Raw genomic sequence first — 19110 nt, 5'->3', positions numbered from 1 at the left:
TGGTTTTTAATAACTGCAGTGACTTCGTCCGATTGGAGTTCCGAGTACTCACTATCCGTTAATGTGCTTGAAGGGGGAAGTACAGATGAGTTTGATGTTGGATTTGACTGGAAACCCATTTTAAGATGTGTGGAAAATACTGATGCCCTCTCTTCGTCACTGCGGTCCCATCCACCAGTTGGACTCCTTATCGGTGAAATTGTCTCTGTAGGAGCGCTTAAAGTTGTGTGGGCTTTCCACAGAGGATAGACTGAGCTTTTCTATGTATTTCCTTTGAGCCCAGCTTTCCTCTTGTCTTAACGCCTTGGAGAGGTTGCGATTAGCATGCCTTAGGCGAAGTTTTGCTGCTGGTGATCGAGTAATCTGCCATTCTCTTCTTAGACGTCGTTTTTCCGTTACTAATTGTTCTATCCGCCGGTTCGTAGGCCTGTCAACAGGTTTAGTGTAAGAAGAGGCATGTGGAGTAGATACTCTTGCTGCAGCTCCCATCATCGACTCAAGTGCAGAGACGCACATATCAATGTCCTCTGCAGCATCCAGTTTCGGCGAACAGTCAATGTGGGCACTCATGTACATTTTAAATTTAAGCCAATTTGTTTTATTGTTTGTAAGCCTATATGGGCGATCAAGTACTTGAGGTCTTGTTAATAGTGTGAATAGCACTGGAGAGTGATCGGAAGTTAAGTCTAGCAGTGTATCCGCAGTGATCCGATTACGTGGATCCTCTTGGTTACTGCGAAATCAATCAAGACAGCCACTTTCTGTGGATCTGTGGACCAATAAGTAGGCCTACCCGGTGAGACGCAATCCATCTTATTGAGAGGGTTGACTATTGTGTTGTACAACTGCTTGCCTTTAGAATTTACCAGGCGAGATCCCCAGTGCGTATGTTTGGCGTTATAGTCCCCTGCTGCAATGAAGCGATCTCCGAGTGTGTTTTTGATAAGGATACCAGTCCCGACATGAGCTTTTCCGTCTGGATGGTTTGTTATGTAGAAAGTATATTTTGGTATTTGAAAATTATTTTTCGATGTTAAATGTGTTTCCGAAATCAGCAAAACGTCGATTTCACCAACAGTTCGTGCATATAGGTTTGCATGAACGTCACAAAAGTGTTCATGTTTTGATTAAGTGAGATCAATAGGGCCTCTAAACCACTTGGAGTTTGCTGGCCAAGCTTTGGTGTGCTAGGTTCTGTAGATGGTGAAGTGAGGGGGTCTCTTTCGCGGGCTCCGTCTGTCCAGTTCGGAGCACACTAGCGAAGGATACACTAGGACTGGTTGTAGCAGTCATGTTGGATGATCTAACAGCCTTGGCGAAGAATACCTCCGGTGTAGTTTTGGAGGCGTTGAAAATGATTTTTGGTCCAGCTGGGAGTTTGCGCCCGTTTAGGTGTGATTTAAGAGCCTTGAAGACAGGGCATCCTTTGTAGTTGGCCGTGTGGTTCCCCCCACAGTTGCTGCATAGTCTTAGTGCGACGTTGTTTCCGTCCTTGGTGCAAATGCCATCTTTATGATGTTCGCTGCAGCCAACACACACTGACCTAAGATTGCAATTGTTAGAGGTGTGGTTGTATTCCTGGCAGTTTTTACACTGCGGTGGTTGGTATCTCTTATGGGGCTCCTCTACGGTGATTCTTCTGCGCAATAGGAGCTGTAGGTTGTAGACTGGGTGCACTTCATTTGGCTTCGACCGCTTTGCATCTTTGTTCTTTGTTCCTGTTGACGACGGACTTGACCGCAAACCCTTTTTCGGCCAATGCGTCTGCTATTTCTTGAGTAGGGACCAATGGCTCAATCCCCTTCAACACAACCTGGAGCCCTTTACTGGTTTTTAGTTGGTAGGTATAGAAGTTGATGTTAGCATTACGGAAGTACTTTTCGATGATGCGGAAATTGTCCTCAGTTTGGGTTTGACATTTTATTTTCTTTATGTTACCTCTATTGAGACGGGTTACAACAAAGTTATTTGCCCCCACTGTTTCTACTACCTTCGAAATCAGGGCGCTGCAGTTGGCTCCACGGATGTATAAAGGGGGTGGTCTAGCCGATTTAACTTTATTTACAGCGCCGTCTTGCTGATCGGCAAGAATTTTAAAACGATTCCCGCTAAGGAGTGCTTCTCGTTCATTTGGTTTGGTCATTTTATTGCCACTTTTTTTCTTTTGCGGGCTTAGCTTCCGCGTAGTTATTTTATCTATCCATTCCAGTTTGGACAGAAGGCGTTGGGCTTAATATTGTGGCTGACTCTGGGCGACTTGTCGTTAACGGCTTGAGGCAGGTCAATACTTCGGCAGACGTTGCAGTAGTTGCTGTCAACGAGCTGACGGTGCTGGTCGGTGCAATCGGTGACCCAGTTATCGATATTGATGGCGAAGCACTCTGCTCTCTCCACGGTTAGTTGCTGTGGATTGCTGAGTGGCTGGCACTTTCGGTGTTATTGCTTACGGTAGCATTCAGTGGGGTCGGCGACACCACCGAAAAGTACGCGTTGTCGCGTTGGACCGACACGTTGTTGTTGTACAATTAGTTCTTGTAGCTGTTGCTGGTGGGGATCGAGAGAGGTTGGGCCCGAATTGGTGGACATGGCTTTTGTAAAAATTACCACTTTGTTGTTGCAACTTAGTATTTATTGCTATTAGAGCAATCTAATAGCAATATGATAGTAAATAGGCGACTGAGAGCCCTACACAAATTTTTGCAAACGCGGTCTTTTTTTTTTTTTTTTTTTGCGGAGTGCATTAAAAAACACGTCTGTACACGGCGGCAGTTGAATTGAAATAGTCGAGATGTACAGCTGTGTTCACGAAAATAGCAGTGCGGTAGATGCTAACAAAGATTCAAAAATTTTTCACATATTCCTTTATATACAATTAGTTTTTTGACTTTGGTTTTGTAAAATGGTATATAGGCATAGGAAACCCGAAAAAATTTCGTTAATTTTACTAATTTTTTGATTGTTTTTCAAATTTTTGTGCTTAACCCCACAAATTTAACTGTTCATAAAAATAGCAGTGTCTCCTTTAGTTGCGAAAAAACAAATTAAAAGTTTATAAATCTGTCAGTAGGAAGTGTAATTAATTAGATAATTATGGTGTACTATTATTTGCGTCAACTAACGCTAAAAATTTCGCGGTAGTCGGAAAAGTAACGCATTGCTATGCTGAAAAGACGGAGTGGCTCCAAAACTTTAAAAAACCAAGCAAAACTTTTTAAAAAATCCAAACTTTAGTTGGATATTCTGCAAAGATGGTCTCTGCTGCCCTAGACTACCAAAAATAACCAAAAAACGTGGCGTAAAACGTGCAAAAACGTCTTTAGTTATATAGATTCAAGATTCAATCAGTTTGCATCGTCTAATTTCGTCAAACATGATCTAAACATGTCGGAAAGGAGTGTCACTTGTCGGTGTAGACTCTTAGTACAAGAGCTAATATCGCGAAGTCGAAGGAATGTCCCACTCTTGACTTTGAAGCCTGTAAATCACGTTTGTATTTTGACAAAACTCCATATGAATCTTCATATTGCAACGTAGCGCAATAATTTCGGGCCAGGCGTCCTTAAATTAGTCCTGTTTGGTGCTGCAGGGTCTAAACAGTATGTATGTCGCACAGAATATACGGAATACCACCCAAACGACACGCTAAAACGGTTAAGCAATCCGGCATGATTTGGACTTGTTTCTCATATAAAGGACTTGGTCCAATACATAAGATTCATGAAAATATGAATCGAAATATCTACGTGGACATTATAAGGAAGGTTAAGCTCTCCTATATCATATGGAATCTGCCCATAAAATGGACATATCACCGACCCAAAACCTAGGAGCATGCTCAAAAAATTTGTTTTCAATTCGATAAAATCGATGTTATGCCAGGGCCAGCTCAGTCGACGGATTGGTAACCCATTAAATATGTATAGGGAAACATTCAGAGAAGCGTCAGTAGTTCAGCATTGCTGGAGTCGGTGCGGCGCAGGTGCCAACCGGCTATTGCCAATAATTGGTTCAGGACTAAGTATTAAGTCCTAAGAACCAAAGGTAACCTGAATTTAAGTTTCAAATAATTTAGAATTGACAGATTGTAATTCTTAGTTGTCACTGCTATTTTAATGAACAGCTCAAAATGCCCTTCCTTCAGTATCTTGCTCGTTTCTAAAAGTGGGGGACTCTTTGTTCAGTCCAAAATAGTACTAATATTATTATATATAAATATAGATTATGAATTTATGAAAGATTGGTGCATTTATGGTCTTTTTAATATGATTTATCAACTTTAAAGTCAAAGCTTAGGGGCACTGCTATTTTCGTGAACACAGCTGTATCTGTGTCATATGAGCACACGATAAAACGCCATGTTACATACATACATACAGTGGCGGACACGAATTTAAGACGTGTTTTTTTTTTTTGACTTTAGTTCTGATTTTCTCGGCTTAAATCTTAATAAAATAATTCTGTAATTTGTTGGTTATTGTATTCAGATGATGAACTGTAAAAATGGTCTTCATAGTTTAATTCGTTTTTTCACAGGTGCATTTGAACAAACAAAAGTCCGCTTTTTGGGGGGCATATATTAAAGACGTTTTTTCCAAAATCTTAAATATTACAGATAGAAGTATGAACTGTTTGAAGTTGTAGATCATCTAGCAAAAATAAGATAAACTGCATACCACAAATTTTTAATTTAGCACCAACTTTCTATGTGGAGCCAATTGAAAATCTGAATTTTGTATTGAAATTTTTGGTCCTTTGGGCGAGGCTATTTTGCGACACTAGTTTGTACTAAAGTACTTTTTTTCTATGAACTACGAAACTAAGTGAATTGAATTTCCTTCCAATGACATATTTTTCATTAAAATCGGATAAAAATTAGATATATTTTTTTGCCTATCAATTAAGGAAAAATATTTTCAGAAAAAAATATTTCATTAAGTTATAGAAAATCAGAACTTAAGTCAAAAAGAGAAAACGTCTAAAATTCGTGTCCGCCACTGTACATACTCCAGCCTAAGATTTTAGGCCCTACTTTCGAAAATGTTCGACTTAGATAAACGTTTTTCCCTTTTGAAGCTTATAGTGCGGGCCGCCTCTCTGGTTTGGATGCTTTGATGGCTTCGTTTTATGTAATATTTCGTTTGAGAATTAAAAGATGAAGAAATATGATTTTTTTTGTTTTATAATTGAAAAGTCCAACACAATACACAAATTTCATTCAAGCACCTTAAGGTAAACGAAATTCTTTATTTTTTGGTCAGTCGCAAGAAAAAATAAAGCGAATGGTTTGTCGACACGTGAGCATGCCACGTACAATTGACCATAAGAAAAACATGAATTTTCTATATTGAGGCCACAAATAGTCAAGGATTGGCCCTTTGATTTGTTGATCGTCATGAGGCAAGACGAATCGGGAATTGAATTCGTTTAGACTCAAAGGACATATCCGATGGGATCATCGGAATCTTTGGAATAAGAACTTCCTTATCTTTAAATTTTCCTTTAAGTATTGACGCGTGAATCACATTGGTCATCAGTTTTCTTATCACCAAACGCGGTGTTAAAAAAAAAGTCTTTTAACCAAGAACACGTCCTTTTAATCAAAAATTGCAATTGAAACACGTCATTAAATTTCAGAGCACTGCCTATTTGCGGTATATTATTCAACTATGGGGTGTTTGGATAAATTGAGACGTCTCGAGATAGATTTTCCTGTAACGTTTAGTTATTTTATATACAGCTACATTTTGTTTTTTTACACTTGAGGCATCTTTCTGGAAATATGATTCTTAAGAAAATACTCGAAGTCGCACCAATACACACCCAGTGCTACTCTCACACATATTATCAGCACGCGCCGACACGGCGCCAACACCAACTACCAACTACTTCGACACGGCCATCCTATTAATCAACTATGGGCTGTTTGGATAAATTGAGACGTCTCGAGATAGATTTTCCTGTAACGTTTAGTTATTTTATATACAGCTACATTTTGTTTTTATACACTTGAGGCATCTTCCTGGAATTATGATTCTTAAGAAAATACTCGAAATAGTAATATAGTAGCACCTAGTGCTACTCTTACACATATTACCAGCACGTGCCGACACGGCGCCAACACATTCAAACTACTTGGACACGGCCATCCTGACCACAACACGACCTCGTTTAAGTCCAGAAAAATTAATAGAATTTAACATTAACATTTTTATTTATCATAAAACTTTATTAATTAAAACTACAAAATTGTAGCTTCACCTTTTACTTTCTTACAGAATTTTTTAATCAACTCTTCATTTCATTCTTAAATTAATATAAAATTCACCTTGTTGAGTTAAAAAATTCGTTTTTGTATGTTCTGATAGATACATGTTTTAAGAATGTACCTGCAAATTTTCATGTCAAAATATTAAAAATTGTAAATTTTGTTTATTTTTCAACTTTTTTTTTATTTTAGACTGCTTTATGCACTAGTGTCTAGATTAAGAAAATATTTTAATTTCGGTGAGCGGGAGAAGTTGCTGCGACCACACGCCATTTGTCAGCGTGTAACAAAACACCTACCCTGGTCTGCTATTATACGGTTTGGTACTCCAAACAATGATACAGCCGATTTAACAGCACCTATACTATTGTCAGCATCAATCTTGAGTGTGTGTGTTAAATAAACAAATTTAGTAAAAGCGTCCACTTGGACATACTCTTTTTTATCAGACAGGATAAAAGGGGGCGTGACAACCTATTAGTATTTTTTTATTTTCATTTAACATTACTTTTCAAAAAATGAAATGAGTTATAAAACTTACATCGAAGATCAGCCTACAAACAATTTTTTCCGCTTAGCATTGAATTTTGGTCAATTTTACTGTGTTTTTGTTTGGGGCAAAAATCAAGGATATCCATAGTATAGAAATAAATTTTTTACTCCATAACTTCTATTTTCTAGTGAATTATCTTAATGTTAAAAAAGAAATCTTATTCTTTTATTTTTGTTTGATTGGCAAAAAAACATGGAATTTTGATTTTGATTGACAAAAAAACATGAAATTTTCAAGTGGTGCGGTTTTTATGACAGCCAGTGTATATTGACTTTGTATGCTCTCTCACGAGATGCGTAATAGAGAGCAATCGATGAGACAAAAAAAAGTTAGTCGTGAATAAACTGCACAACTAATCACACGCATTCTGTTATTTTATATTTCTTATAACAATAGGTTCCTTACGGGTCCCCTGGGTTGATGAAGCTTCTTCCAAGCCTCATGTGAATTTGTGAAGCACTGTACATGTCCCAAGTGTGAAGTCTTGACGCTCAAGGTGATCATTGTCAATGCCTTTGATCCAGCGTCGACCATCAGGAGTTCTCCCCCGTAGTTGGCCTTGCCAATACGCCTGACGCCACATTTAACAAATCCGCATGCACCAGCACATTTTTCATCTGGATGCACCACGAGTCATAATTACTGTCCTCCAGTTTATCAATCTGATATAACGCCGACATTATTCTCGTTGCTATATACATTGTGAAAACCGTCTAGAACAGCGCGAAAACTAATTTCTTCCAGAAATTACCACAACAACCACATAGGCACGTAGCCTGGGCCACGTTGTCTGGTGGAATGTGGCGTCAGGCGTATTGGCAATCTTGGATAATGGAGACGCGCGACAATTTCCCGAGTTTCGACATGCTATGCTTAAAGCTGAAAGAAGAAGGAGAAAGCAAAATAGAGACCGAAAAACCGATCGAGAGTGCAAAATCATTTACAGTGGTGGAAAGACAATCGATGCAGAAAGACAATTAGATGAAAAAGCAAAAAGTTTGGAATTGTTTTTCATGTGGTGGCAAAGGCCATTTAAAAGCAAATTTCCCAAGTGTAAGCGGTCGGAAGGTTGCATAGAAGCCTAATAAGACAGTACAGTCATCGTTAGGTTTGCTGAACGCGTTGGACGCGAAATGTTTTGAACAATCGAACTGGTGTCTGGACAGTGGTGCCACCTGCCATATTTGTTGCGACAGAGATTTGTTTTCAAAATTTTAGAAACATTTGGAGAAAATTGTTTTGGCTGATAATAATTTTCTTCAGGCGGAATGAAAAGGCGAGGCAACGCTGAATACCGATTTACGTATACTTACATTAAAGAATGTATTGTAAATAACTTCTTGTCAGTGTTTGCATTTGCTGCTACATAGCAGCAATTTCAAGAAAAATATTGCTCTGCTCCCGCTATTGCTCTGATTTCGAAGGGCAACGTAGCAGCGAGCACAAACGTAAAACGGTTGCTCTCCTGCTCTGCTCCATAGCATAGATTGTCGGACCACAGAGCAATAGCAAGAGCAAACAATTTGCAATCCGCTATTTGTAGTTGAAGCAATAGCACAAGCAACAAATGTTGGGCTACTGCTATAGAGCATGTTCCTTTTGTGTTGCTCTCGTAGCAACTTCGTAGTCGTTCTCATAGTATTTTTGTAGTTAGCATAGCAGATCTGTATTTTTTACAATCAAAATAAGAATTAGAAATGATTGAAATTGTTTGAAATTTTGTTTTTATATTTTTTAATATGCTTTATTTGTACAAATAGGCGCAAAAGAAATCACCCTTTTGGAAGATGCTCTCATTTTTGCAAATGGCCGCCAATGTCAAATCTGTTTTGACATTTGTGGACTAGACAGATACAGAATACAAGTGAATAAGCCATGAAGCGATACAATACCCAAGAACGCGGAATAATTGTGAAGGACGCGTTTACGGGTCGCTTAATTTCGCGTTTTGGTGACTTGCACTTGCCCGCCAGATCGCACGGTTTAACGGTCCCGGACTTCTTTTTATGGGGTTTTTTGAAGTCCCGTGCTTACATCAACAAGCCTGAGACCTTGGAAGCCATCAAGGAAAATATCCGACACGAATGCGAGAATTTATCGCCCGAAACTCGCAATCAATTGTGACGGCGCCCGATATCATCTTCTCGACTTAACACAATTAATTCTAAAGGTATAAATAAACATATTAAAAAACAGAATCAAAGTTTTTCATTTAGAAAAAAAATAAGAGCCAAACAACATCGGATGACTTCTTTTGCGACATATATACAATAGTATGTATGTAGACAATGTCGTAAAAAATAAATTCTTATAATTTGAAATTAACGTCTTAAAGGAAATATTTGGTACAGATCTGCAATCTGCACTTTTCTTCGGCATTTGATCGTTTTGCAGTCTGTGTGCATGCCGAAGTCAACACGAAGTGCACTTTAGAGCGAAAAAACAAAATTAGTCTGTTGCAGCATTTCTATGTCGCTTTGATGGGGTTGTTTTTTCATTCATTTTCTTGCATCAGATCATCGGTTGCGCTGGTTCGACCGATTCAGCCATATTTTATTCACGAAGTGTAAAGCACACACATACATTGACAGTTTGCTCTGGCTCTCTTTGTGCCTACCCCTGATCTATGCTATGGAGCAGAGCAGGAAAGCAACCGTTTTACGTTTGTGCACTGAGCACTGAGCAAATGCTACGCCATTGAACAGTGTAACGAAGATTTGTGGCATAAAAGGTACGGACATCTCAACTATGGCAGTTTGGGTGAAATTGCACGGAAGAATTTGGCGCTTGGCATGGGAACGTTTGACTCTACGTCGTTGGAACCCTGCAAGATATGCATGGTAAGCAAGATCACATTACAGCCATTTCCAGATTCGACCAAGAACAGATCTAAGGAAATCTTGGAGCTGGTGCACTTAGATGTTTGCGGTCCGTTTAATACAAAAAGCCTTGGAGGCAACAGATACTTTTTGACATTTATCGATCACAGGTCACGTCGCATATTTGTATATTTCTTAAAGAGAAAGGATGAAGTATTTGGAAAGTTTGTCGAGTTTTAAAACATGGCAGAGGGGCAAACTGAAAAGAAGCTAAAGTGCATTCGGCGCGACAATGGTCGCGAGTACGTCAATAAATCACAAATTTCTCAAGGGCAATAGAATATTACGGCAGCTCACGGTACCATACACGCCGCACCAGAACGGTGTAGCAGAGAGAGTTAATAGAACTCTTGTGGAGATGTCAAGATGCTTGCTCATCTAGTCTGGTGTAAATCAATCTTTTTGGGCTGAGGCAGTTTATACAGCTGCTTATCTGCAGAATAGGTCACCAAGTCGAGACCTGGTTGACATGACTCCAATGGAAACATGGAATGGTAAGAAACCATCAATAAGTTACTTAAAAGTTTTTGGGTCTATTGCAGTGGCACTGGACAAACGTCATCATAAGGGCAAGTTTTTGAAAAGCGAGACGTTTTGTACGACGACGTTTTGGCAATGACGATTCAAATGGTAATATCGTCAAATTGTATTTCCGTATATCAAAGATCAGGATTCAGGATCTGTTGAAGCAACAGATCAGTTGAGCAGTACAGACGAGTCTGATGCAGAGGTCAGTGAGAAGGGCAGCAGTATCAAAGATTTCGACATGGCACTTGAAGAAGTCTTTGCAGAACCTGTGGTTGAACAACGTGTTGGACCCGGCCGAAGCTGATTCGAACTGGAAGGCCCGCCAGACCGGCAGCGTTTGAAGGCGAGACTAGTAGCAAAAGAAGCGATGTTGAGTGAACTACAATAAAACTTACTCGCCTGTATGTCGTTTGGAGAGTGTTCGTTTCATCTTGGCCCTAGCAGCGCCGTTAAAGATGGATGTATGCACTGCTTACTTAAACAATAATTTGGGAGATACCGTATACATGAGGCAGCCCGAAGGATACGCAACTGAAGACAAAAGCAAGGTACTTCTGTTGAAAAAAGCGTTATATGGACTCAAACAGTTTGGACGGGAGTGGAACTACAAACTTGGCAGGATTAGGTCAGCTATTACGGCAGCGTTGGACTGTGTTGACAAGGGACCTGTGCGTTTGTTCCTTGGCATGGAGGTAAACCGCGATGGCGAAATATGGGTCATTGGGTCATTCACAGTACATCAAGGATCTACTGGAGCGTTATGGCTATGTTCAATGCAGACCAGCTACAACGTTGTTATTCTGCGATAAAATGGAGTGTTAATGAGTTGATGCAACTCTTTATCAGTCAATAATAGGCGAGTTAATGTGGCTTGAGTTGACTACTAAACCAGATATACTCCACTCAGTATCGAAATTGGCTCAATGTAACAATATAATGAACACTTTGCAGCCATAAAGCATGTTTTACGATATCTAGCTTTGACCGTTGGCTTCAGGGTTCATTTCAAGCAGTCGGAAGCGGCATTTACTGGTTTCGTAGATGCAGATTCGGGAGGCGATAAGATTGATCGTAAGTCTTATACCGGATATGTATATTTTCTGGCTGGCAGACCATTATCATGAAAATCGGAGAAGCTCTTAGCAGTACCTAGGCAGCAAGGTGCAAAGAAGCTATTGTATTGCGTCTATTAGTTATCAAGGTTGGTTGCGGAAAAGAAGATACATCTACCGTTTTGTATGGCGATAACCTCAGCGCGCAGCAATTGACTAAGAACACGGTACACGGTATACTCTCACGAGATGCGTAATAGAGAGCAATGACTCGATGAGAGAAAAAAAAAAGTTTGTCGCAACTGCACAACTAAACGCACTCTGTTATTTTATATTTCTTAAAACAATAAGGCGTTATCTAAAGTCTTCTCCCAACCTAAGTGCTTGATGGACTGATGAATCTAATTTATTACAGACCATCTAAATGCTCTTGAAACAATTGGCAAAGATCGAGTTGTATCATTTCTTTGAATATTCCGATAAATTATTCCTGCTCTTAGCTTGAAAGTTTTTGTCCTCGGCAAGAGAATTATCTTTTATTATATTAATAATATCGGAATCTTTGCGCTGTTCAGCCATAAGCCAATCACTAGATATCTCTGCCAAATTAACTCGTTTCTCAGAAAATTTTACAAGGATCAATCGCATCCGTGGATGTGAGATTTTTGAACAAGAAGTCATTATGAGCCACTCGTTTACCCTCCCTATACTGTAAATCAAATGAGAACGACTGTAAATAAGCTCATCATATTTGGGCCCTGGGAGATAGGTCATTTTTGGTTCTTGGAGTTTTATGTGAATTACAATTGGTAAAAAAAAGAAATCTACCTGTTAAATAATGACGGAAATGCTTTATAGCCATGACAACCGCAAGAATCTCCAATTCATAATAATGGTATCGTGGCAGGTGAAGCAGCTTTACTGAAAAACTCAATGACATGAGGCTTATTATTGACTTTATGTAATAAGATTCCACGAGAAATGCATCAGTATGGAATTTGATTGCATATTGCGGGTCAAAAATAACTAAGTGTAAGGATAGAGATAACTCTCTGTCTTAATTGTTCATGTTCTGACTTCCAAATAAAATTAGGTTTTTCCGATGTTAAAAGATACAAAGGTTTCATGAAACATAAAAATCCTTGCATAAGTTGCCAAAAATATGACGTTGATCCAATAAATTTTTTTAAAGCAGAGACGGACTGAGGAGGTGGTAGAGCAGTTAGCGCTGAAATTTTTAGTTCACGCGGACGAATTTGACTCGCGCTCTCATTATATCACAAATATTGGACTGTCGACTTTAGAAACGAACACTTTTTAACATTAAACAAAAATCCAGATTTCGTTAAAATGTCAAGAGCAACCGGTAGTCGTTCCTAAGTCTCACTCTTTGTTGCATCCACCACCAATACGTCATCCATATGGACAACCACAAATGTATTTGCAAGTTCTCTAAGTGTATGCATCACGTACGTTGAAAAATTGAAGGTGCATTTTTCAGTCCAAACGGCACTGACAATAACTCGTACTGACCATCTTGGGTGACAAAAGTCGTACACTCTATCGATTCTTCGTGCATGGGAATTTGGAATATCCACTTGCCATGTCTAAACATGTGAACTATTTAATTCCATGAGGATATCTGTCTGAAACTGTATTCGCATTCAATTCACGGTAATCGACGCACAAGCGATGTTTTTGTTTAATAAACCGATTATATTTATCGACCAATCACAATTTCGTTTTTCAAATATTCATCGCTCAAATAGGAATAGCATTTCAGTACAATGATTGTTAATTTTTGCATTGCTAAGTATTTGCAATATACTACAAATGCTGCCATTGCCCATACCCTTCAGTAAAAGTACATTGTTAATTTATTTACTAACTAGCTTAGCACTTATCTTTTGTTTAATTAAAGAAGCCAAAAGCTGTCGTGAAAACCACGCCATGATGAATCATCTCTCCTCTAGGCTCAACAATTTCACAAATCTTCACTCTCTTTACCTGATGCGTCCATTGTCCTTGTCTATTTTGACTTAAGATGTGTCCAACTTGCCACTCTTGAAACTGGTTACACTTGATTGTGGTTGGCGACCAAACACGCTCTTGTCACTATGGTCAAGCTCTACATTCAGCCATCTTGTGACCCAATTTTCCACAAAAGTTATATTTTATTGTTGACAATTTGTGCCGTTTTGTGTCAGCTGTTTCTTGTTGTGAAGATTTCTTCCATTTGTTGAATGTGAAAGTTTTAAGCTCGGTCTGAAACTCACTCCTGGTGCGCACGTTTGAAGTAAAGGTTAATCGTTGCATTAATATGAGCCAACTCAGCAAGCGTCACAGAAACAGCAATATCCTCCACATACATATCACGCCATTTAGTGATGAGTGACCTTGATGCGACTAGCATTTCCAGCTGTCGCCTCGCTAAAACAGGACTTTCCCAAACTACAAAACATAGGCGACCAATAGCAACGCATATAAAAGATAATGCAACATAGTTATCTTCCTGAATTATGATTCTTAAGAAAATACTCGACGCTGAGTCGATCTAGCCATGTCCCTCTATTCGTACGTCCGTCCGTCTGTATGAACACGCAGATCTCGTATACTATAAGAGCTAGAGCCACCAATTTTGGTACGTAGATTCGTTTAGTATGTAAATGTATAGAGTTAATTCGTCCCCGCCGCTTACGCCCCCAGAATTTACAACTGTAAATATAATATATAGAACATAAAACTGTTTTTCTTAAAAAGTATAACAGCTAGAGACATCAACTTTGGTATATATAATCGTTTAGGTAGCGCGCAGAAACTAATTGTTCAAACGTTTTGCCACGGAATTTACATAAAACAGATTTTCTTTAAAACTATGAAAGCTACCGACATTACATTTGGTACGTATTGACTATATATTGGCTATTTAAAAATAGAATGTTCATGTGTTTGTAGAGTGAGCGAGACAGCATATGTTATGAGGCATGTAAAAACAATTTATTTGACATTTGTCTTTCGAAACTTGAAATATTTCGTTTACCTGGTGCTTGGTATACCCAAGTCGGCGAGTTGTGTCATTTAATAATGCCATACACACCGATATGATCGTCAGCATTCCGCAAAAACAAATAAAAAGCAAAAGCCCTACCTCGCAGTATTTCTGGACCTCAGAGTGAGTTATATATTTTAATACCAAAACATTTCTCATTTTTATTTGTTTGGTTACTAACTCATCTTATTACCTCATAATGCCTGTCTGTTCGGTTAAAAATTGAATAGTTTTATTTACTGTTGGTTGTGTAAAACTACAGTACATGTTAAGTGCGCCGGCCTTACATGCAGGGTAAAGGATCTTTTAGATCAAAAATAGGGTTTCAAATGGGGATGTGAGTCACGATGTCTGTAGTGTCATTTTTGTCTGGGCAGGAATCTACACCCATGGATTTTGCCGACAGGGTGCCGGAGTGTCACTTGTTGCAACTGATGTTGCAATTAATGCGGTAGCTGATGCAATACCTGCAATGCCGAAACCATTGGTGGGAGTGCCACCTAAAAACACATGTTTGTTTCGAGACTTCTCCCTGATGCTACATCGGATGATGTCATGGCGCACATACGGGCTTAACTGAATGCCTCCAATATATCCATAGAAATGTTTAAATTCTCATATTCTTGAGAAATTTCTTCTTTTAAAATCAGTGTTCCAATTGTATCTTTAACTGTATCTGCAGTTCTAGCTTCTGGCCGAAAAACTTAATTGTGAAAGAGTTTACATCGAGAAAAAGGAAGACACGGGGCCAAACAAGGATTCCTTCACCATCTAGTCCTCTTCTTCATCTATTCCCACTCCTTCCTTATCTATTCCTTCTTCTACTCTATCAAAAAACTAACAACATCCTTCTCTGTCGGCTATCAGAATGTCAGAGGCCTTAATACTAAACTTACTAAACTCTTTGTAGATAGTCTGTCTTTTGATTTTGACCTAATTGTCTTTACTGAGACTTGGTTAAAACCTGACGTTTTTGACGCCACAGTTTTATTCTCTAATTTCAATACTTTTAGACGTGATCGTACTGATCGTAGGGGTGGTGCAGTTCCTATTTTAGATTAGATTCCGCCCTATCATCGGGTCTGATAACAATACCTGTCTCAAGTAGTATCGAATGCGTAGTATGCGTTAAGGTATATTTTACTCGTTTTTCCATTTTTGTTACCTGTTCTTACATTCCGCCCCAATCGGAATGGCCAACCTACTTACTACACTTAGAATCTATTAAGTTTATACTTGAACTACTTTCTGGCAGAGACTCATTAATTGTTCTTGGGGACTTTAACCTGCCCTCTATGACTTGGTCAACACTTAATGGTAGCAAAACGTTGCTGCCCTCTGGGTGTCACGATTTTATTAATGGTCTGCCTGAGCTTTCGTTGGCCCAGCTGAATTCGATTTCTAATACGTCTGGCAGATTTCTGGATCTGATTTTTACTTCTGATCCTAGTTTTTGTGAAGTATCTAGAACTAGTCCAATGGTGATACCAGAGGATAGTTATCATTCAACTGAACGAATATGAATTCCGCCATTTCTTTAAAGAAATGATTGACTCAATCTTTATCTTTATAAAGATCTTCTATAGTTTCGTTAACTTAAAGCGAAATTCTATCTCCCTTCCATCGTTTGCAGTTTTTAATAATGTTTCGACCTCTTCTGATCAATCTATTTCTAATTTATTTGCTAACTTCTCGACTACGTACATATCCACTAAGTACAACTCTAGTCAGATATATCCATATCCTATAACGAAATCCAACTGCATTCTTAATCGTATTATAACGGAAAGTTCGGTAGCTAAGGAACTAATGATGATTAAGCCGGTATACTCACCGGGCCCAGAAGGTATTCCCGCTTGTGTCCTGAGGTTCTGTGCGGAGTCATTGTGCTCGCCTTTACCTAAGCTTTTTGAGTTGTCCGTTACACTGTCGAAGTTTCCAACTATATGGAAGGATTCGTTTATTTTACCTCTTCACAAATGTGGCAATAAATCCGACGTCACTAATTACAGAGGAATTTCTAAATTGTCAGCGATACCTAAACTGTTTGAGAAAATTATGACGTCTCAAATACAGCATTTATGTAAATCTATTTTTTCGCACTACCAGCATGGGTTTGTCAAGAATAGGTCTACCACAACTAACCTTTTATAGTTTACATCTTTTGTAATCCAAGGTTTTAAGAAACAAAAGCAAACTGATGTTATATATACGGATTTCAGTAAGGCTTTCGATTCGGTAAACCATGCCTTACTATTACATAAGCTGAATTTAGTTGGCTTTCCGGATGCTCTGCTTGCTTAAATTTCACAATATCAAAGCAATAGGAGGCAGAGGGTTCTTTTTAGGTCCTCTCTTTCTAAGATCATTTGTGTTGAATCGGGAGTCCCACAGGGCAGTCACCTTGGCCCATTACTACTCACCATTTTTATTAATGATCTCCCCACCGTTCTTTAAAATTCCAGAGTTCTTATGTATGCCGATGATGTAAAAATCGCTAATCGCATCGTAGACTCTCTCTCATGTCATACCTTGCAAGCTGACCTGAATGCTTTTCAGGGGTGGTGTAGGACTAAGTTGTTATCTCTAAACTGTTCTAAGTGCAAAGTTATGTCTTTTTATAGAGGTTCTCCCCAATTTACGAGTTACTTTTTAAATAATTTCCCGTTAGAAAGAATTAATAATACTTCTTTGGTTGTAAAATATTTGGGGATCTTGATCGACCACAAACTTAGTTTTAATCAGCACATATCGACTACTGTTAGTAGGGCTAAGAGTGTTCTTGGCTTTATAAAGCGCTGGTCGAAGGAGTTCAAGGATCCATATACTACCAAAATACTATTTACTTCTTTAGTCCGCCCCATATTAGAGTATGGATCTTGTGTTTGGGCTCCTCAATATGAGTTTTATCAAAACAAATTAGAATCTGTACGACAACCATTTTTACTCTTTGCCTTTCGTGATTTGCGCTGGGATCCAACTGTACAACTTCCATCTTTTTCTAGTCGACTTCAGTTAATTAACCTTCCTTCTTTAACTAATGCAGAACTATTTGGTGTGACTTTTCTTTACAAACTTTTGAATGGTGAGATTGACCCTTTCGAGCTGTTGAGCCAAATTAACATTTCTGTTCCATCTAGAAGGACCCGCAATTTCACACCGCTTATACTTCCCATTTTCACAACTAACTTTTCTCTGCATGAACCTTTTCGTATACTATGTAGTGATTACAACAGACTTTGGCACGTTATCGGTTCCGAAACATCGCTTCCGGGTATACAAACTGCGATCTTGTCCTTCCTCGCTCGTAATTAGTTGTAATCATCTTTATTTTGACCTATCCTGTTTTCTTTTTATATGTGACCTATTATCTTATTACATTTAATATTTTCTATTTCATTAGTTTAATTTATTTATTATATGTAATACGCCTATGCCCTTAGGTCGGAGTGGGTAGAGGTTGTAACATTAATTTTACTTAGGGTCATTCGTAACAGGCACGGGCCTGGTGTCATATGGGCCACTTGTTCGTACTGAGCGTTGTACGACTACGTCTATATCCAACAGCTTATTAGACGGCGAAATAGCCATCGCCGGAAGTGGCAGCTGAATAGAGGCATATACGATTTTTGACAAATAATCTTAGTAATTTATCGAGGTGAAAAACTGCGTCGATTACTTTGAGTCATGCTCTCGTACCGATCAGAAACATATTTTATGAAACATACTAAAATTTCGTCTACTATCAAAACACATAAAAAGCAGCAGGTCTAGATAAAATAGAATATATATGCATAAAAGCATTGCCTAAGAAGGGTGTTGAAAAATTAAAAACGAATGCCTATGACTCTGCTATTTTCCAAAAGATTGAAAAGCTGCAAATGTAATCACCGAGTCACGATATATCTTCTGAGAAGAACAGACGTGCCTATGCATCGACAGTGTCGAGTACATACAAGCCAAGATAACAAAAGTGCAAAGAAGAACTACTGCTGACCGCCAGCAATTGCCACCCACGCTCGTTCTTACGAGACAATGCCTACTTGACTGTTTTAAGCACTCAGCTTTCTTAGGCAAAAAGAAATAAAACATTAAAAAGAAAGAGAGAGAAGAAAAAAAAAAGAAAAAACTTAACCTGCATTGGCGGTGCCCCGCCTAGCGGTACAGTTAAAGGTATAGTCAAATAAAGCAACAAACACTCTAAAACTAGAACCAGTAAAACATATAAACAAATGTACGATACTAATGAAAAATCAAGCAGTATTCCACAAGCTTGCACCATAACTCTAAATGATTTCATAACTGTCCCCCACAAACGTTCACAAAAAAAAACCCAAAAATGTATACATCCCACTGACGACCCCAAAAGATGTCATAACAAACTCCCCCCAACCAATTGATCAACAAAACAATAGGTTCGAAGAGTTATCTACCGATTCATCCGACGATGAAGATTTTGAAGATGACGAAGTTAACGTAAGGCTCTCAACAAGTAAGGCGGCCCTAAAAAACATACGAAAATTACTACTGGCAAACAAAATACTAGCAATAAGGAAAGCAACAAGCATCAAAAAATTCGTCCAATTGTTATTCGTAACGTAGTAAACATTGTAAATTTTCAAATAAAGTAGAATAGCGTAGCCAACAATGTTCCTTGAAATCCTCGACAAACAGAGTCAGAGTCCATTGCGTCGATAGTGACTCCTACCGAAAAGTAATTAACAAGCTAAAATCATATTCATGCGAATTCCACACTTACCAACTTAACCCTCTACTGCATGACC

The 19110-nt window shown here is 38.7% G+C and overlaps 1 protein-coding gene across 2 annotated transcripts in view; it reads left to right on the top strand.

Annotated features, from left to right (window-relative positions):
* The window catches only part of LOC6652392, a 132976-nt gene that overhangs the window by 59170 nt on the left and 54696 nt on the right, over positions 1-19110 (top strand). Inside the window, exon 4 of one of the 2 annotated variants that reach the window (XM_015176507.3) lies at positions 8579-9016. The exons of the other annotated variant lie outside the window; for it this stretch is intronic. Coding sequence (XP_015031993.2) covers positions 8579-8651 — 73 coding nt within the window. The 3' untranslated portion in view covers positions 8652-9016. Of the gene's footprint in view, positions 1-8578; positions 9017-19110 lie in introns of those variants that run through there. 2 annotated transcript variants of the gene reach the window in all.

The sequence above is a fragment of the Drosophila willistoni genome (genome assembly GCF_018902025.1).
Source record: "Drosophila willistoni isolate 14030-0811.24 chromosome 2L unlocalized genomic scaffold, UCI_dwil_1.1 Seg168, whole genome shotgun sequence".
Classification (NCBI taxonomy): Eukaryota; Metazoa; Arthropoda; class Insecta; order Diptera; family Drosophilidae; genus Drosophila; species Drosophila willistoni.
Note: the sequence above shows the minus strand (reverse complement) of the source record. Positions and strands in the feature narration are given on the sequence as shown.